At 50.3% G+C, this 19654-nt stretch overlaps 7 protein-coding genes across 7 annotated transcripts; 4 read left to right on the top strand and 3 right to left on the bottom strand.

Moving 5' to 3' along the window:
• Nucleotides 1–384: 384 nt before the first annotated feature.
• CONPUDRAFT_105698 (uncharacterized protein) lies at nt 385–1886 on the top strand. Its single transcript, XM_007771340.1, has 3 exons — nt 385–726; nt 775–834; nt 896–1886. The coding sequence occupies exons 1-3, from the start codon at nt 428–430 to the stop codon at nt 1578–1580; spliced, it is 1044 nt and encodes a 347-aa protein (XP_007769530.1). The 5' UTR covers nt 385–427; the 3' UTR covers nt 1581–1886.
• Nucleotides 1887–2153: 267 nt separating this feature from the next.
• Nucleotides 2154–4861, bottom strand: CONPUDRAFT_166097 (MFS general substrate transporter; the record flags this gene model as incomplete). Its single annotated transcript, XM_007771339.1, has 20 exons — nt 2154–2317; nt 2376–2476; nt 2555–2660; nt 2717–2851; nt 2917–2969; nt 3031–3081; nt 3151–3258; nt 3313–3410; nt 3484–3502; nt 3570–3604; nt 3659–3674; nt 3739–3800; nt 3873–3935; nt 4004–4057; nt 4112–4168; nt 4222–4282; nt 4338–4357; nt 4415–4485; nt 4543–4600; nt 4655–4861. The coding sequence occupies 20 exons, from the start codon at nt 4859–4861 to the stop codon at nt 2154–2156; spliced, it is 1539 nt and encodes a 512-aa protein (XP_007769529.1).
• A 2722-nt stretch (nt 4862–7583) lies between these two features.
• On the top strand, nt 7584–9054 carry CONPUDRAFT_73705 (uncharacterized protein; the record flags this gene model as incomplete). The annotated part of the gene is made up of 9 exons (XM_007770926.1): nt 7584–7621; nt 7679–7691; nt 7744–7798; nt 7988–8058; nt 8103–8193; nt 8395–8459; nt 8509–8596; nt 8649–8935; nt 8989–9054. 9 exons carry the CDS (start codon nt 7584–7586, stop codon nt 9052–9054), a joined length of 774 nt encoding a protein of 257 aa, XP_007769116.1.
• Nucleotides 9055–10015: 961 nt separating this feature from the next.
• CONPUDRAFT_166096 (alcohol dehydrogenase protein) lies at nt 10016–11865 on the top strand. Its single transcript, XM_007771338.1, has 11 exons — nt 10016–10188; nt 10247–10342; nt 10398–10435; nt 10501–10717; nt 10784–10836; nt 10898–10993; nt 11046–11196; nt 11255–11287; nt 11345–11428; nt 11490–11569; nt 11625–11865. The coding sequence occupies exons 1-11, from the start codon at nt 10150–10152 to the stop codon at nt 11773–11775; spliced, it is 1038 nt and encodes a 345-aa protein (XP_007769528.1). The 5' UTR covers nt 10016–10149; the 3' UTR covers nt 11776–11865.
• Nucleotides 11866–11917: 52 nt separating this feature from the next.
• CONPUDRAFT_166095 (uncharacterized protein) lies at nt 11918–14568 on the bottom strand. The gene is made up of 12 exons (XM_007771337.1): nt 14313–14568; nt 14105–14257; nt 13477–14045; nt 13368–13421; nt 13130–13310; nt 12991–13081; nt 12834–12940; nt 12576–12780; nt 12376–12520; nt 12160–12323; nt 12081–12094; nt 11918–12025 (listed from the first exon to the last, which is right to left on the bottom strand). Exons 1-12 carry the CDS (start codon nt 14444–14446, stop codon nt 11983–11985), a joined length of 1860 nt encoding a protein of 619 aa, XP_007769527.1. The 5' UTR covers nt 14447–14568; the 3' UTR covers nt 11918–11982.
• Nucleotides 14569–14657: 89 nt separating this feature from the next.
• On the bottom strand, nt 14658–17584 carry CONPUDRAFT_125441 (uncharacterized protein). Its single transcript, XM_007771336.1, has 13 exons — nt 17576–17584; nt 17224–17517; nt 17021–17173; nt 16392–16957; nt 16289–16342; nt 16056–16236; nt 15910–16000; nt 15753–15859; nt 15488–15692; nt 15280–15424; nt 15049–15215; nt 14969–14982; nt 14658–14907 (listed from the first exon to the last, which is right to left on the bottom strand). Exons 2-13 carry the CDS (start codon nt 17355–17357, stop codon nt 14871–14873), a joined length of 1854 nt encoding a protein of 617 aa, XP_007769526.1. The 5' UTR covers nt 17358–17517; nt 17576–17584; the 3' UTR covers nt 14658–14870.
• Nucleotides 17585–17865: 281 nt separating this feature from the next.
• CONPUDRAFT_166093 (uncharacterized protein) lies at nt 17866–19561 on the top strand. The gene is made up of 2 exons (XM_007771335.1): nt 17866–18031; nt 18087–19561. The coding sequence occupies exons 1-2, from the start codon at nt 18026–18028 to the stop codon at nt 19506–19508; spliced, it is 1428 nt and encodes a 475-aa protein (XP_007769525.1). The 5' UTR covers nt 17866–18025; the 3' UTR covers nt 19509–19561.
• The last annotated feature ends 93 nt before the right edge of the window (nt 19562–19654 follow it).

Raw genomic sequence — 19654 nt, 5'->3', positions numbered from 1 at the left:
CGTCGCAGCCCCAGCCATTCAGTTCTCTCAATCCTTGCCAGCGACAAGCATTCACGAGTCTGACAGAACGAGCATAAGCGAAGATATGTCATGGAGCTAGTCAAGGTACAAGTTGGCCTATGGACAGCACCTGCGAGCCCCGTTGCGCCCATGGTGGAGCCTGGATCCATAACACCACCCTACACCGATGACGCCGAGCGAGACCTCATAACCACTTTCGAATTCCTGTCTCCCTTAGCTTTATCCCTCAATGTCTTCACCCACCTTTTACGCCAGCAGCAAACCACCCAGAGACCGTAGCCCTCCTCCCACTGGCAACAGCAGCAGGGGTTCGAGCGGGTCCTCATCCACCGACATGCCCTCTTCATCCGAAAACACCTTCGAAAAGCCCAACCATGTTCATCTTCCGCAGGAAACGGACCTGCACATGCACGACGGGCCGCCACCACTGAGCTTCACGCTCCGCAGCGGGCGCAGGTTGACTAAATGCGCCCTTTTTCTCGGCTTCGTGATTTTTGACACGGGTATCCTCCCGCTCATTCTTTTCTATGCGCTGAGGTGGAGCGCACACCTCTCTATCACCATCAACCTCGCCATCATCACGTCCGTCATCGGACTCGGTTCGTCGGCAAAGCTCACACATCGCACGTACCTGCTGTGGTATGCGAAAGGGTGTGAGTCGCGCAGACCCATTGGGTCGGGTCGCTGGGGGCTCGATGCAACGCAGTACGTCGTCCTTTGCTTTCTGGTGGATGTATGCTCAAATTTCCATAGCTTCTTTGGTTCTTGGGCATTATTCGCGTTTCTGGTCCCGCTGATCATCGGCTCGTCGATGTACGTGCCTTCTTCACCCCTATGACACCAGCCCCTCACATTCGCTAACTCGACCTCGCAGGACGCCCGCCTCCGTACCCATTGTCTCCATGGCACTCCCATGTCAGATGCTCTCCCTCTCCGTACCTTGCCTCATCAGCGCGATATTCGACCACCACCTGCGCCTCCCCGTCCGCATCTCCTCACTACCACCCGGCGAAATCCTGCCTCCTTTTCCGTATACACTTGTCGAAGACGTCATTGCCGTCGATGGCGGCGGCGGACTTGCTTTCCGCCAAGAATGGCGTCATCGGTATGAAGACTCAGTCATAATTCGGTCTCTCGTGAGGCAGCTCGCGTTCATGTGGGGCCTCAGCGGCACGATCATTGGCGCACTGCTCATCGTCGCGGCGTGGCTCGCGACGACCGACACCGCGTATGGGCTCGCGTACGGCATCCCGTGGGTGTGGGTGCTTGTGTGTATCCCCGTGACGGTGCTGTACGTGCAAAGCCAGCTCCGGAGGGAGCATCAAGAGTGGTACAAGGAGTGCGTGCACAAAGTCCGGCCGCTGCATGTACACGAGACGGTGCTCGACAAGGAGGTGGACCATATGGTCCTCGAGCGACAGGCGACGCACGCCGGGTCGATGGCGTCTCCCAGAGCGTCGGTGGCTTCTCCGAGGAGGGCGTCGATGAGATCCCCGAGAGAATCTGCTGGGTCCCAGCCGAGGAGGTCAAGATCGCGGTCAAGAGCGCCGCCTGTATAAACGGCACGTATGTTTTATTCTACTTTCACTTTCTCACCCGTACTCTTGAGACCTTGGTAACGGCTTAGATGCTTACGACTTACCTGATTTTACCGTATAGGGTATATTTTAGTGCCCACGATACGCTTATATGGCATGTACAACACATACGTTACAACGCACTCCGAACATTCAACTTGCTCTGCTCGGAGAACATATCGCACGCGATACACAAAATGCACGTACCCACCCGAGACTCACTTAGTTGTATGATACCAGCATCGTTACCCTATAATATGCTACATGGATAAACGACATGATTTGACCGCACTTCAGTACTTGGACGCTTATGTATGTGGCTGGCGAGCCAGCGGCGGCCTGACGACGTGAAGGTCCCGCTTCATGATACCAACAAGTCCACATATGAGCATCCTACTGACGTCACCAACACACCTGTCGCGTATGACGTCACTGATAGCTTGTCTTTCTTTTCGATCTTCATCGCATCGAGGCAGTTCGCTGTTGATGCACATGCTGAGCATCTCCAATAGCACAGAACAAAAGATCAACGCGAAGTATTGCTCTGAGCTCGTCCTACGTGAGATACCGGAACCCCTTCCGCCGGCGCACGGCCTCGTCGAACGAGATGCCCTCGAGCCTTGCCGCCTCCTCGATGCGCTCCCGCTCCGGTCCTTCTATGATTTCCAGCTCGTCGCGGTCCATCTTTTTGTTCTCCTGGACGAGCATGTACCGTATGACTAAGTATATGAATGTTGCATGTCAGGAGGGAAACAAAAACGGGAACGAAGGACGCACTGCACGCAAGAACGAACGCGAACGCCATCGCCGCGATGGAAATGATCATCGATGGCTGGTATTGGGGACCCCAGTCGGCTTTCCACATGAAGGAGCTGACGCTATCAGAGTTCAAAGGTTGTCAATTGAACTCAAAGTTACACTGTAGTGATAGAAAAAAGGATGGTAATTTGACTTACATGAGCGCCGTATTCCCGAACCCATTGACCAGCCCGATTGCCGCAGAGCGTTTGGCAGGTGGACGGGGCACGGCGTTCGACACCCATGCGAGTGTCAGTGCGAATCCTAAGTGAGCTCGCAGTCAGCTTTTATTTCTACACGGAAAGTCACAGATAACATACCGACATATCCCGAGCAGAGACAAAACAAGTAGAAGTACCGCCCACCAGTAGACATCGTCGAAAGCCCGATGATGTACCCGATGGTGCAGATCCACCACCATATCGCGAGACTCCAGAAGCGGTCGCCCCGCTTGTCTTTCATTCGGCACAACCATGGTCAATGTTCTGGGTACTTGGAAGAAGAGCAGAATCACGCTTACCAGCTATCCATGCGTTTCCTACACTCAAGAAACCAGCGACGATCCACGGAGGACTGATGCATAATTTAGTAACCATATATATGTCTGGTGAAAGCAGCGTGTACGACGACGTACGCGCAAAGCAAGAGTGTGGTAGTAGTACTGAAACCCAGTGTACCGACCAACCTAATGGTAAAAGGCGATGAAACCATGATGAGGCCCGGTTCGGAGGAATAGGCCACGATAAGAACTCACGTCGGGAAAAAGTTGACAAATCCCAGCCCAATGAGCTCTGCGAATTGCATAAGCATAAATAGAGGGACTTTTGGATCCCTTATCGCCAGCTTGAAACCCTCCAAGATCCTGTCGAACGTTCCTCAAGTCAGTGATTATTGGAACATGACATAGTGGACTCACGAGACGTCCGCATCCTTGTCCGCCTCACCGGCATCCTCGGCGAGACGCACCTGCGCCAGTCGCAGCTCAGCTTTAGATAGCCACCGTGTGTTGTCCGGCTGATCGCGCCAGGGGTAACATAAACGCATAAGATTATCCGCCTTCTAGAACATCGGTGAGAGGTATACTCACCCAATCTGGCAGAAGCCACCTGGAGTGCGAATTTGTTAGAATGCCGAGGAGGTTCAAAGGATGAGAAGAGAGGTGGCAGTGCTCACATGACTTGGAAGCCGAAGAACATCGTGATTGCACCCTGCGTAGCGGGTCGTTAACAAAGCTGATGCATGCGGGTATTCGGCCTTCGTACCTCAATGTAGAACAACCTACCCAAGTGACATAGTCAGAAACAAGCTGTTAGTCTATAGACTCAACGCAGGGATTTCTTACCATCGCCACGCAGCGATTCCAAGTGCACCTTCCATATTGCCAAGAATACCAGCGGCAGCCAACTAGGTTCACACGGAAACCCATCCATTCTCAGTTCGGAATATGCCCGTGAACGTTCGAGAGGGAAAACGCACGCTGCCGAAGGCGTTGGAGATCATCTGACCCTCGTAGAATATAGCGGAGCGGAAGGCGAGTTCCTGGAACCGAGATCAGGTGTAAGTTTTCGTGAGGTGGAAATGCGCGTAAGCAAACGAAAGAGGCATGCCTTTTTTGTGTACCATCGTGATAGCAGGTACGAACATCCCGGATAGAACGCGGCCTGAAAGATGGTCAGCTATGTATGTTCAATCGAAAGTCATGGTGATTACTATACCTCCGGAAGCCCGATGAATATACGACACAGCAGTAGGCCGATAAAGTTATGGGTAGCCTACATAGATATTAGCCAAACGTGCGACCGTTCAATGTCAGCAGTGTGCCTACCCCAGAAAGTGCACTAGTAAGACCCCATGCGACAACGCAGGCGCCAATGTATAGCGAGGGTCTGGGGGAAAATGGGTCATGGTCATAACGGCTAAACGTAGTGCAATCCGCCTTACCGTGAGATATAGCTGATGATCTACGGCATGTCATGGTATCGGCGGAGATGGTATGAGCAAGTACATTGACAACTTACGATATTTGAAGGTATTTGGGCTGGACAATACGATGCAAATAGTACGGCGACGACTGCATCGTACTGAACATCTGTCCGTAGTAGGTCAGGCTCAAGCTAGCGTCAGACAAGAGGATAACGAGACGCACCAGATAGCTTGAGGTCTCTCTCTAGACCTTGTAAACGTGCGGATGTCACCGCGACTCGCTGAAACCGGGGACGAGTCAGAGTTCGGAATCTGTCCTTACAAGTGAGACGTACGTCAAGGTAATTGAGAAGATAGATGACGACCACAGTTGGCATCAGCCGACAGTCTAGCTTTCGGACCAGCTTCCGTTCTGCAGCCCGTCTGCTTTCCTCGGGAAGAACATCCACCTCGTCCTTCCTCTCATCTTCGATCTTCTCTTGTGAGGCGCTTCCCGGATCGTCGAGAGACGACGCATGTTTTAAGTCGTCTTCACAGGGCATGACGAGAGGAGCGAGGGAGATATGAAGAATCTAGGCGAACGCAACCTTCGAGGAGAGACAGAGTATTTAGAAAGTCGCTCTTATAGGCAATCTAGGAAGGCTTAAGGCAAATTTCCAAGTGTTCTTCGAGAAGTGTGAGAAGCCAATCTAGGGAACCAGATGATTCTCTACTACACACCGAGGGAGCGAATCCTGCAAGGGATTCCATGCTTCCTTGGGGCCTGTGCTTTCACGCGAGAGGCTTCTGCTGTCGTTATTTTTGCGCCGATTGCACATAATCTATTCAAGGCGGCCCAAAAGTCGGTCAGCTGATATCCCAGAGAGATAAAGTGGCGAATGTACGTGTTGGTGTTCTCGCTAGTGCTCTCTTGCCGAGAAGTACTAAAGGAGGAGCCGTTAACTTACACCAGGCTTCAGACCAATCCCAAAAAGGGAGAAAATGTCAACCAAAACGCCCTATGTGGATTGATTGACCAGTGGCCATAGCAAAGGATACTACACACCGGGGTCCTTCAAAATATCGGGAAAATGTTGTCCCTAGTATCTGAGTGTCACAGGGGCTGAACAACGCACGAGGGCTGAGAGGCCCGCGGCCTAAAGTCATCGGCTCCCTGGTAGTCAGTCTCTCAAAGAGATACCAAACATACAGACTACCAGAGAGGTTCGATTCCAGTCCAGATGATCATGCTAAGTTCCGCTTCCAGGCCAAAGGGGTGTCAGCGCGTGGAATAAGCGTAGCTGCTAGCAACATCCATCCTGGGGGGCTGTGGCTATTGTTTGTCGCGCGATGCTACATGTGGTATAACATGTGCATGAATTGAATGCGTGGAAGAGTTATTGATAGAGAAACCCGCATTTGAGGATACTGGATGGTCTGCACTTGGTCTGCGCTGCCTGAGCAGGGTTTGAGCAGGACTGGGTGGGACCAAGTCATCGTGAGAATATCAACCTCGAAATTCTCACCATGCTACGGGGTGGATGCACCATTTCCCGGTCTCTATGGCAAAACAGTTGTCTCGAGCATCAAGCTTAGGATAATTCGCGGAGTAAGCGTTGATTTTTCTGACTATTAGACACTTCATTTCTTTTATGCCAGGGACTCCTATCTTATGTTGTGCTCAAGGGATGATCGATGAGGGATGGATGTTGGCATGCATCAGGAACCTTGACACCACCTTAACATGGATTCGCATTTGTAGGATAAAAAAGTTGTCCACTAGCAGCAAGTACCCTGTAAATCAGATGATCAGAATCAACCGGATGTCACAACATTACTTGATCATATCAAATGTCGATGAATGACTGAACCTTGCCCTTTTGTACCCCAGGTTCCCCAGCTGGGTTCCCCGTGCTTACTCGATCCTGCGATGGATCCCGGGTCACTCATGTTGGGTTCTGCGAATCCGTACAACACCGCGAGACGCAGACGCGGAGAGCGGTGGCGGTGAAGTGGCGCAGAACGGGAAAAGCTCAGAGGCTCAGTACTAGTGTACAGGTGCGGCAGCTACATCTTACCCCTCATTCACTCATACCACAGGCGACTCGGAGCCCCGCCGTCGCCTCATTATAGATGTATTATCAGCTACCAGCATTACCTAGTCTAATACACTACAGGCAGAACACATGTATTCGCTCATACCACGAACAATAAGTATAGCGCACAAGCACGTGTTGGCATGACCTTTTCAGGTTTATATGGTGGGGCAGGGCCCGTTACACTACCGACTTGTACTTAGAGTAGGACTGTCCGCCTTAGAGTTCTGTAACTCTCCTGGACATTAATATGATTCATTCATCCATCCAAGTATAGCGCACTACAGTTCTTAACAACTCAAGCAACCTGCCAGTGCGTAGTGCTGCACCATCACATCAAGTCCAAATGTACAGTAATAGGAAATCTAAATAGCACAGGAATCGTATGCACATTGTCCAACAGGAACACTGATTGTGTTTGATGAGTTTTCGATTGCCAATTGATTTATTGTTGTCCATCAAGGACAAAAATAACTCGGAGTGAGGGTCAGATCTGGATTATCAATAGATACATGCCAATGAGCTGCAGCCTCTACCGACGTATCAAGATTGTTCAAAGCTCGAGTTCACAGGGTGAGTTACGATGGATATGATCTAGCAGATGTTCCACAATCTTTTACTGAAAGCTGCGCAGATCCCCGCCTCATCACTAAGCCAACATATGGGACTAAAGCCATGCCGTGAGGAAGCCTTTCGTAAATTTATCAGCACGTTCTTCACACACATCTTATTCATAAGAAAACTAAGCTAATTAATCTAAATGAATAGAAAGCAGTTTTATTCATTAAGGGTACGTACTTTGTTAACTTGAGCCACAAAAATTACTCTGTTTCATACGCTCTTCCGTTCCGTACATTTATGCACGAGGAAGCTATGTTTAACTCATAGAGACACATCTCATCACGACCTTGATCCACACAACTTGATACTATACTTATTCTCATTTGAGGGATGAAACAGCGGATAGAAGAACACAGCTAGACATATCTCATCATGATCATGATGTGCTTCAGCTAATACACATTCTTGAGGCTGTGGTTTCTGTGCCTGGACGGAGCAGCAAGCTATGCTCTGTCTCAAGGCTATAAATCAACCTCCGCGGAGCGCATGGTGGGATAAACACATGTCCTTGTGAATATCTCAGGACACAATCCAAGGTTTCCTCATCGCCTTCTCGACGATATCACCGATGGCAACCTGTTCTGTTCCTGCAGACATTATCCGGCTGTAAGTGTGTGCAATATTCTCTTGAGCTAGCAAGGTTTCTTACAAAAACCTACTCAGATTAACCCCTAACGTAAGCTATCGAGAATGTCCTGGTGTCTGTGTCACTTATAGCTAGACCTTAGCTTATTGGAAGCCAGCTCAACTGGGCCCTATACGGTGTTCTTGTAGTCCAGTTATGTCAGTCCATTTGTTGAATCACCTTGAATCACCTTGAATCATGCAATCACTCATTCCAACAGACACTTATCATGTCACCATTTTTCCTGATTCCGTGTTTGTGACAGCGGTGGTTTATACAGCATTTCTACTCGAAACTGCTCAGACTATCACAATGTCCTATGATACTTATCACATTTTGATTCGCAGCTGGGGATGTTCAGCAAGTGCTTATGGGATATACACAACGTACATGTCTTTGCTCATCCTTCCGTCCCTTGGTGAGTGCGTGAACTGCACACCAAATTAACCACTTATATTCCAGTTTTTAAGCGGGAGGAATTACACAGTCCTTTTATGCCTGGAGACTCTATATTATTGGCCAGTCACTGCCTCAAAGCATAATTGTTATGGTGGTAAGTCTCCAAGAACAGACAATTAACACAGAGCTCAAAATAGTAGCTGGTGTTGCTACAAGTGGGGGCAGCAATGGCCTGCGGTATAGGATCTAGCCAACATAGCACAGACTATGACTTGACTTCTTCACGCGAGGTCTTGAGCTCAGCGATTGTACAAATTTTATTCTATTTAACGTCTAAAATGTCGCTGATTTCAAGAGCAGCTTTGGGCAGTGACAACAGGAATTTGTGACATATTCATTGCTGCGTCAATGACTTACCATGTACGCAAATACTGCTTACGGGGAAAGGACCTTTTTAATTGCATGTCAGCTATCAAAAAAGAGAACTGGCTTCAAGAAAACCGACAAACTCATCGATGGTATAATTCGAGTGATTGTTGAAACAGGAAGCGCATCAGGTACTATGCTCTATCCTCGTTTACATGTAACAGTTTCTCACAACTGAAGCAGTTATAGTGGTGCTTGTAGCGGTTGTCCTCACCTTGGGCTTCTCAAAATATCATTACTACGTTGCACCCTCCCTTATCAGCTCCAAGGTATACAGCAACTCCTTATTGGTAGTCTTGAACAATCGAAGGTCCGAGCCTAATGGCTCTGAAGTCTCAATCTCTGCAATGAACTATCATGAGCCTCGGGGACTTGCTAATCCTCTGAGAAGAGAGGAAAACACGGCCACTACCCATATATCCCTTCAAAGAAGCGAAAATGAGAGAATAGTCATGGTAGATCTTCAAGCTGTAAGTTTCGTTCAGTTGATAAAATACCATCTCACGCATATCACATTCATCAGGTACAGACACGAAATCGCGAGAGTCATCCTTCAAACTGCGTTGATGATGCTTCCACGAAGGCATGAGTGAATAGGAGATATCTGCGGAGGTCATATCACGACAAGACGCCATTCATTCTATCAAACAAACAGATTGAAGGTGCATGCATCGCTTTTGATATCTCGCTGTAGCGGGATGTGTAAACGTACGAAGAACTCTGATGCGCAGCGTCAAAAGAGCATAGCGACACGTGTAAAATGGCTGCAATAAGGAGACTATCTGATGAAGCCTCCTTTGGCTATGTATGGTCACTGAAATCTGCTATGCATGTATCAGAAAATTAACGGTCATCTTTTAGATGATAACGCGGGAAGAGTAGGTTTGTCATGGGCAGCAGGCGTTTTACCTATCAAAGAGGTCGGTGCGGTTTGCATGAGTCAATGATGCCCGTTGAGTCTCCCTTCGCCGAACCTCAGAGAATATACGTGAAAAAAGAGGTTTGGGATCGGAGGAATCGTTGATTTCCAGAGGATGGACGCACCGGCGAGATATAGTGACGGGGGTGACTTGAAGGTGTGTCCGCAAAGCGTGGAAAACCGGAGTTTGAAATAAACCACAGTGTGCGCGTTGACGGATGTGACCACAACTTAATCATCATCTCCATGATACCATACAAGAGTCCAGCTGCCCTGTACTGGCATAATACCGCGCTTCATGAACATCTCACAGCCACGTACCGCCCGTTATAGAAGACAAGCGCGGCAAATTTCTAGGCTGTGAGATAAATTGTACGAAATGTGTAAGTGGCTTTGTCATGCTAGGTATCGCACTGAGTCAGCTATTGATCTCCGGAAGGGCGGCGAAAAGCACATACCACGAATGGTAACATGTCGGAACACCAAACGATAGTGGTTGAGATCGCTACGAAGGTGTTTTTACGTGGACTCTGGGTCGCTGATCGCAGTAAAGGGGCCTAGCTTCGCTGTGGAGTCCTATCAGCGCTGGATCAGGTCGTCATGTTTGCTCGCGGGACTGGTTTCTGGCCCGGCTTTCTTCGGATACAGAACCACAGGGGCGGGGCTGGTGACATATAACCCACACAACAGCTGCGTCTGTGTCAGTGTTTGAACATCCCAGCTCTTCAAGCTTCGCCCCTCACTCGCGATTGCCAACACCTCACAATGACGCTCCCGCAAACGGTTCGCGCATATCGCTCTAACGTATGTCTTCTCAGCGACGAGCGCACTGAAGGAATCTGATTTCCAATGACCTTCCTAGCGCGAGGGCTACCGTAAACTCCAACTTACCGAGGGGCCCCTAGAGCAGCCGAAGGCAATGGAGGTGCTTGTTAAAGTTCATTCTGTATCCCTCAATGTGAGTGTCTGAACTCCCGAGGACGTGATCTGGTTTCATTTGACATTCGTGTCAGTACCGTGACATCGTCATCGCGAGAGGACTCTATCCCGGGTACGTCGTCTATCCCTACACTTGTACCAAATGTTGGGTTATTCACTTTTGCTTACGATTGGTAGACCCGCAATCAAAGACAATGTGATTCCATGCTCTGATATGGCTGGCGAAATTGTCGCCTTGGGGACAGACGTGGAGGGCTGGGAGGTTGGCGCACGCGTCAGCGCCAACTTTTCTCTAACACATCTCGACGGTGACCCGTCGGCGAAAACGAGGGCTAACGCGTTGGGTGCGCCAATAGACGGCGTTCTGAGGGAGTACATGACAGTTCCAGTTCATGTACGTGTATGCTCCTTACACCCTACCATGAGCCTTGCTGACAGTCAACCCGATGTATGTGAACAGTCCCTCGTCCGCTTACCCGCAAATTTGTCGTATGACGAGGCTTCAACGCTCCCGTAGGACAACTGCTTCACGTTATCTTGGGTTGGAAGCTTACTGCTTTTGCCCCTGTACTAGTTGCGCCGCTCTTACAGCGTGGAACGCATTGGTTGGGCTCAAACCAATCAAAGCTGGAGATTATGTCCTTCTCTTAGGAACAGGTGGCGTATCGATGTAAGGCATTGGGCATGATAGCATGACCTTGTTGATTTACAGTTTGCTTCAGATTCGGTTTGCAGTTAGCTGTCGTCTCCGGCGCCACGGCTATCGTCACATCTTCCTCAGATGAGAAGCTCGAGTTCGCAAAAAGGCTCGGTGCACACCATACAATCAACTATAATAAGACCAAGAACTGGGACGAGGAGGTTTTAAGAATCGTAAGCAATGAGATGCTCCCCACCGAATGGCGCGTCCTGACATACCCTCTATCTACAGACTGGAGGACGTGGTGTGGATCATGTTATCGAGGTGAGCATATGACGTTCTAAGACTCTCGTAAACACCTAGACATCTCGACTTTTCAAGGTCGGAGGTGCTGGAACGATTGCCAGGTCCGCCAATTCCGCCCGCCACGCTGGCTGCGTAGACCTTATTGGATTCGTAGCCGAAGTACGTTTACATATGAAGCATGTTTTCTAACAAGAATGAACGAGTGCTAATCTGTTAATAGGGGGCTAACCAGATTCCTGTTGAGACAGTCATATCAAAGGCACTCATATTCCGGGGTGTTTTGATTGGATCGGTGGCTCAGTACGTTTCATTAATCATTAATGCTGTGTGAAATGTTGCCGATGCGTTCACCTAGATTTGAAGCGATGAACCGGCTCATCGAGGCGAGGGATATACATCCGATCGTAGACAAGGTCTTCCCGTTCGAGGAAGCTATTGACGCATACGCGTACCTCGACTCCCAGAAGCATGTTGGGAAGGTCGTCATCAGAGTGTCCAAGAATTAGATAGAACCAAGTCTCTCGTTCACTTTTGTCACCTCGACATCTTTTCAAGGGTTCGCAATTTTGTCTATGGATCAACAGAATACGACCCGGCATTATCTTCAAACGTAAATATCTTTATAGAATGCGATGGTGTAGGTAACATGTATGCGACTTATACGTTCCCAGAGTAGCCACAGGTAAAAGTTGCTCTCGTTTTCATATGAAAGGTTACGAGCCAATCTCCTCCTCATATATGACCGAAGCGGGGCTCCTTTGAGCATCAAAGTCAGCTCGCAGCAAGATGCTCGGAACAAGTTATAACTCACCGTTTTTCGACTCCCTGATGATATGTTCAGTCGTTCACGAGGTTATACAGAGCCGTGGCGAATGAAGTTGTTCACTCACATTTTCAATCCAGCTTATCTGCGCTTGCAGCTCCGTTAGACCAAACTTTAGTATAATATCATACCACAACACGTAGTATGTCGACGAGTATCCTCGCAGTGCCTGTAAGGCTTTGGATGCAACGGAAGTGTCCGCTTGAACAGAGCAAGCGGTTGAGAAGGCACCTGAATGCATCAAGCATGATTTAGCCAGAGAACATTGCGTCTCGTTCCTCACCTTGCGCTTCATCGACAAAGATGGGCGGAGAGTTTGTGCCGCGGTACACCAAAACCGTCGCGTGTAATACAGGAAACCTAATGTTGGACATGGTTTCCTCGTGATATGAACGCCTGAATTCCTGAGCCTCCGACACCCGACTCCCCTGCGGACTCAAGCTCAGAGGGTTGTCAGTGCACACCAGGTGACTTGAGCCTAACCTTTGCTAGTATGGTGTCGAAAACACCTGGGACGCGCTGCCCTCCAGAGGGCCAAGTAAACACTGTGTTCCATCGTGCTACATGTTGTCTGTTTGTGGGGTCAAATGCCACATTCATCTTCATGCCATAGGTGTACTTAGCAACGCGAGATGTAACGAGGTGATCGATATAATACGACATGGCACCGTCTGCAACAGCCTTATTACTGGAGAAGTGGTGAATGATAATAACAAAATATAAAACAGTGGTGCAACGAACGCGTGGCTATCGGGACGGCTTAGACTAAGCCCAGTGGATGCCAGCCGGACTTGAAGCTGTGAGAATAGATACCCACTCGCGGCAAAACCGCCGACGAGGAAGACAAACTAAGAACCCACGATTGAGTTCGAGTTCTGAAATGAATTATCGGACGCACTCCTATTTCCATCGTTGAGGCCTTTCGCTGCTGGTTGATGACATTAACGACACTTTGTATGGATGGTTCAAACAGCGCGGCAACATCGTGTCTAAAATTGTTGAAGGCATTATGTCATATCCGAGAATGATAGACTGACCCCTGGAGTCTGAGTTGTCCCGATCGAATACCAAACGACTGGTCCTTGTCGCGCATGGTGCCGAATTTGACATAACTGGGCTCATCCTTGCTTCGAAAACGGAGCTTCGTCGTCTTGTCAAAGGCCTCAGTCATTTGACTGATATAGTCCGGAGCTGCGAAACGGGAGCCTTCGAGTTTCTCTGCGGATATATTTGTGAGTAATGGAATTTTCTGAAGGTAAAATTGACTGAACTAACCATTAAGTAAAGCATTCGCACGGCGAGTCACAAACACCGATCCCTGTAAACGGCCTAGCGGATACGCATTGTAAGACCGTAGAACTGAATTGGTGGGCGTAACACGCACATTCTGCTGGTGCAATCTCTTCAAAAGACACAGGTGTGCTCGTATTGTCATCCGACACCATTGAGTACGCGCTAACGTCAATAGTACCTCCACCGGCGTCTACGATAATGACGCCCCTGTCGCCTCCGAAACCTGGCTCGGATAGTGTTGACGATCCGTCCACTGGTTTTTCGATAGGTAATCTGGACCAGGTATCCGAAGCCAAGACGTTCGAGACGCAATAGTGAAGGCTGGCTTCGCCTTCAGTGACGAGTCTGACACGCTCCTGGGCTGACGGGAGATCGGGAACCAGCATAGCGAGAACCGCTGCGCGACGGATCTGGCTTTGCTGGGGACCTTCCCAGCCATTAGGATGGGGCAAGACGAAGTCGATGGCATCACCAAAGGAGTCCCAGTGCTGTTGCCCGTTCGCGTATGTCTCGATGATGTACTGCTTCGCACACCGGAAAAGATACGCCATGAAGTCAGCGAGGACCTGTAGTGCTGTGAGTCCATTCGGGAGAGGAGGGATATCGCTGTCCTTGATGTGGCCGGACGTGAGGTGTTTCGAGCGAAGATGCATTTTCCACCTAATCGGCCACAGGAGCGTAATGAATGATGCGTCTAATCGGCTGAACGAGTGACGAACCATTCTAGCCTAATCCATTGCTCGTCCTCTGCCTGCTCTACAATGTGCTCCTGCAGCGCCTCGGCTCCAACAGCGCGAACTTGATGTGCCTGGTCGTAGTAGAGGATAGACGGAATCTTCGAGTCCCCACCAACATGTTCCTGAGCAGGGTATCTAAGCACACAGTTAGTGCACATAACAGAGCCAGAAGCCTACGTGTACATCTCACCTTGATACACCCTGGATCTTCGGGACTTCGCCGGGGTCCAGCACACAGAATGATACTCCACTGAACGTAGTCCCAACATCGAACGCCAACACGAGCTTACGCGAGAGACCCTGGTACGGACGCCTTTCCAACATATCGTGCGAGGGTAGATAGCTCGGATTCAGAGTCGATAAGGCAGGGATTCAAGCGAAAGAGCGCCAGACCAAGGGTCGAGGGCCTCCCATACGTGCGAAGAACGAACTACCGTGGGCGGATGGTGATAGCGTGAAGAGTTGAAAGGCAAGAAACAGCACGAGCTGGCCGCGTGTCCTTTCAAGATACGGCCGAGCGCGTGAATATATGCGGGTTGGATTCAAGGTTTAATATTTCAATCCTCACTCCGGTTCTTAATACTGTGTGCCTGGGATGGAAATTTTGAGGATAGCAAGGGACAATAAAATGAAGCGCTTCAAAACTGTGTCGTAGTCACAAATAGCGGAGACAACCAAACCATGTCACTAGTGTACATTGTTTATCTTCTCGGAACATACACTCCATGAACGTGAAATATCGTCAATCTCACATCGCATCGTCGTACACGACAACAGCGGGACTCCTGGATAGATCAGACCGATTATGTCAGCTCATAGTTTCAACATGGAACTGCCTTCACTTACCGCTGTTGAGCTCCCTGAAAGGGTCAGAAAGTCGCGTCAGCGTCTCGGATCGACGTAAACTATGTCTAAGTCAGACGCACCGATGAGTCTCTCCAGCTGATTTGAGCACGAAGCTCCGTCAACCCAAACAGCAAGACCACCTCGAACTCGAGTTCATAATACGTGCGTCCAGGAGCAGTACGCGGACGAAGACTTTTCGCTAGCTCTGACGTATCTGCGCGGACGGTGCATAACCGGGTGAAGGATGCTGTATGGCCATACGGCGTTGTTCAACTACACGCTAATAGCGGTGCGAAGTATCCTTGACGCACCATTATCATCATCCGTCCACCGAGGGTCTGCATCGCTTCCTCGATACGCCAGAATGTGGCCTTCAATCTGCTTACATCCCTCTAGTTCGTTATCTTGTTTCCTGTATGGATGCTTGAACTCTTGGATTTCTGCCACTCTAGTCCCCTGGATCGACAGAACAACGCATGAGAACCATACACTTGTGAGGGCAAGAAGAAACTCGCTGACCTTCCGCACGATCGAAGTGAAGAAATGCGGAACGGCTACTACGCCCGATGCAGCCACGCATTTTGTGTGCTGCCGCTTGATATGTTCGGAATTGTAGGGCTCGAAGACGGTGAAGCACTCCACACCGTATGCGAACCTGGCAGCTCGTGATGATACCAGGTGGTCTATGTAGAACGATGCAGCACCGTCCGCCACAGCTTTATTTCTGGATACAAAGTCAGGTTCGAATACATTTTGCAGCGCAACCACGCTTTATATTACTCACGTGTGACTGTCCGGACGGCTCAGAGTGACGCCGGTAGGAGCGAGGCGGGACTGAAGCTGGGAGAACAAGTAGTCGCTAGCCGCAAACCCGCCGACGAGGAAGACAAACTAATCTATGGATTAGGCTATCGCTTCGGCGGGACTGGAACTAGACGCACTGATATCTCCTTTGTAGACGCTTGTCGCTGCTTCTGGATGGCTTCGACGACACTCTCAATGGCTGGCTGGAAGAGTCCAGCAACGTCGCTCCTGTATCATGATTAGCTGAGTGTCACGCACGAAGGAATGAATTCGAGAAACTGACCCTTGGAGCTTAAGCTGGCCAGAGCGAATGTCGAAAGAGGGCTCCTTGTCTCGCATGGTCCCAAATTTGATGTAACACGGTTCATCGGCGTTTCTGAAGCGCAGCTTCGTAGTCTTATCAAATATGCTTGTCATTTGGTCGATATAGTCTCGCTCCGCGAATCGGGAGCCCTGGAGTTTTTCTACGAGAAGCAGTTAATCCGCCATATACAGCGACAGTGATAGGCCACCTGCCTTGAAGGAATGTGTTGGCTCGTCTGGTGACGAAGACCGATCCTTGCAGACGGCCTACGGGGAAATTAGAGCTGAGAACTCAATAGGTGAGGGAAGTACGCACATTCGGTAGGTGCAACCTCCTCGAAAGACATCCCTTTCCCTGTCCCTGTGGCCGATTCCATAGAATAGGCGCTAAGGTCTATCGTGCCACCCCCAGCATCGACAATGATAACGCCGCCACGCATACTAGCTCCAGCACCCGAAGACTCGTCATCATCCACAGGCTTCTCGATCGGCACTCTCGCCAGTTTGTCCGACGAGAGAACGTTCGAGACACAGTAGTGGAGACTGGCCTCCCCTTCGGTGACGAGCTGGATACGTTCCTCGCCCGCCTTATCGTCTGGCACGAGGCCAGCGATAACAGCCGCGCGGCGGATCTGCGTCTGTTGAGAACCCTCCCACCCGTTCGGGTGCGAGAGAACGAAGTCGATGCTGTCCGAGAACGAGGCGAGGAAGTCCCGACCGGTTGCGTGCGATTCGGTGATGTACGTGCGGGCGCAGTGGTAGAGGTACGCCATGAAGTCGGCGAGGACTTGGAGGGCTGAGACACCCGCTGGGAGAGGGGGGATGTCGGAGTCTTTGATGTGGGAGGAGTTGAGGTGTTTGGAGCGGAGGTGCATCTTCCACCTGTTGGATGAAGCGTAAGTGAGTTCGAAGGGCACGTTAGTCTTTGAGTGGGCGAATACGCACCACTCCACCTTAGTCCATCCCTCCTCCTCGGCTTTCTCGATGATGTTCTCCTGAAGAGCCTCCGCTCCTATCGCGCGAGCTTGTTGGTTCCGGTCGTAGTAGAGTATAGAGGGGATCTTCGAGTCGCCTCCCACTTGCTCTTGAGCAGGGTACCTGCACAAACACTGTTCAGCTAGGCTGGTTTGGCGGCCTGAGACGCTTACCGAGACACCCCTTGGATCTTGGGAACTTCCCCAGGATCGAGAATGCAGTACGATACTCCGCTGAAGGTCGTGCCTACATCGAAAGCCAGAACGAGCTTGCGAGAGAGGCCCTTGTAAGGCTGTCTGTCCAACATCTTGGCAGCGGACGATGATGGTGGTAGCAGGGAAGTGGCGTATGCAGAGTACACGAGGTTCCCTTCCTGTATTTTGAGGGCCGAGGGTTGCCCATTGTAGGCGCCCTACGTGACTGGGCACAGGCGTCAGACTTCATTTTACACGCGTGCCTCACGTGGTCTGTGTCAAGGAGTTTTCAGAGATTGACGAGTGGATAGACGCGGATCAAGCGACGAACCACGAAACCACGTAGATTATGTAGCTATACACAGCGCTGCCGATGACTTGGTGTTATTTGGGGAGTGAATCTGTTTACAAGTGAAGGGAGTCATATGTTGAAGTCGCGGTGGTCATTGACAGAATGCGTGGGAAAATAACGCTGGCGCGTCGGGAGCGTACGCGCGTACGGCGCACAGTTCGTTTCAATCTTTGACTTCTGCTTTGATCCCCTCTGCCACGCCAACCATCGCATACAACGCATCACTGTCTTTATCTCATAGAAGTTGTTTCTCTTATATGTCAAGATCTGGATGACAAGAAGTCTCTTGGACGGCTTGCCCAAGTTAGCCAGAACCTGAAGGAGCCCGCACTGGATGCACTTTACGCCGACATCGAGAATATCGTCGACCTACTCAGGAGTTTTCCTTCCCACGTGTTGAATCTAGAGGAGCGTCCACCTAATAAACCTATGCTGGTATTGTTGTCTCCTCATGTACACTTTGGCCTCAGTGACACATTGCCTTGGCTAGGTTGCGAGGCAGCAGCCAACTCGTGCGGACTGGGACAAGGTACTTTCGTACACATCGAGAGTCAGATGCCTCAACGAACAGCCATTTGGGTCCGAGTCGGCTGTTCTCCCGCCAGATACCGCTGATGCTATGTGCGAGTGGATCCGCCCGTTTTCGTTCCTGTTTCCAAAGCTACGTAAAGTGTGTATATCACTTCAACACGACCGCTACTATCGCTTCATCACGACGTTCATCACTGAACCTTCCCTTCTTCACTTGGAGCTGGATGGGTGCTATCAGCCGCTACTCTTTCAATGCGCCCCGAATCTGGCTTCTACGTGCCCGTCGCTTGTAACTCTCAACATCACGTGCGAAGTCTATCAGATTGATGACGAGGACAATGGCAACAACCCTATTCCTGCCGTTCTGGAGAACCTATGTGGCTGGCGGAACTTACGGAACCTCAGCTGCGGCCCCCTCGACTGCGATGCACTGACTTACCTATCATGCCTTCCGACACTACGTTCTCTGTCTATACCTGCCACGAAGTACTCGTCGTGGATCAACAGCCCTAAGCGTGGCTACTTCGACTCTCTGGACCATCTCACATTGCTGGTCGACGACTTTCAGGTTTGCATGACTGCCATTACGATGTTATTCTCGCTTCCAGATGGCCGGAAAGCTCATCTGCGTAGCTTACGGCTTCAAGTAGATATCAGCCAACGGGGTGAGGCGTTATTTAGCTCTCCGTCACAGCTGGCGTCCGTCACCACTGCACTAACGGCGTATCTCGCTCGCACCTCACTAAAGGAATTCTTCGTCTCTCAGGAAAGCATCCCGGACGCAGGAATGGTCCCCGCACTAACGAATCTCTACACGGGTCTATTTCCGCTTACCTCTTTTCCTGCCCTCACACACCTCACGACCAGGCATTACGGGAATAGGTCGGATGACGGTTATTTGCTCACCGAATCTGAGCTTTTGGAGCTCCTTCGACATTGGCCTGCTCTTGAGCGCATTGACTGCGCTACGCAGAGCATATCTCTCAGGAGTCTCGTCACGATCCTTCGTCTCTGCTCCGGCGTGCGATTTATCATGGTCCCTGTCAAATTCTCCTTAAACGACGTCTTTGAATGTCTCTTTGGCGCAGAACGGCCCCGAGGAACGCCTCTAACGTTTGCGGACCTTCCATGCCACACCTCAGTAACCGACCTGTCATTCACTTTCGAGCCGCCCGACGTGGTCTCGCCTGAAGCTATGCTAGCTGTGGCAACATTTTTCTTCCGTGTCGTACCCAACATTAGGGCGCCTTTCGACCGGAGATTACTTGAATATGTCACTCGGAAACAGTTCTGGGATGCCACCTTTGCCATCGTCAAGTCTTTGCGTTCAGGTCTGTGGGACAGTTTTCTCAACAGATTTGTTCCGCCGAACCCGGTTTGATGCCCAACTCCCGCTTTTTGTAAACTGTGTAGTAAATTCGATAAATGGTCTGTGACCTCGTTTTCCCTTTGTCACTTAGCACTTCGCGACAGATAATCACTCGGTTTTCAGAGTATTACCCGATAACCTCAGTACGCATACGTACA

The sequence above is a fragment of the Coniophora puteana genome, assembly GCF_000271625.1.
Source record: "Coniophora puteana RWD-64-598 SS2 unplaced genomic scaffold CONPUscaffold_7, whole genome shotgun sequence".
Classification (NCBI taxonomy): domain Eukaryota; kingdom Fungi; phylum Basidiomycota; class Agaricomycetes; order Boletales; family Coniophoraceae; genus Coniophora; species Coniophora puteana.
The sequence above is the reverse complement of the archived record's forward strand: the minus strand, read 5'-3'. Positions and strand labels throughout refer to the sequence as shown.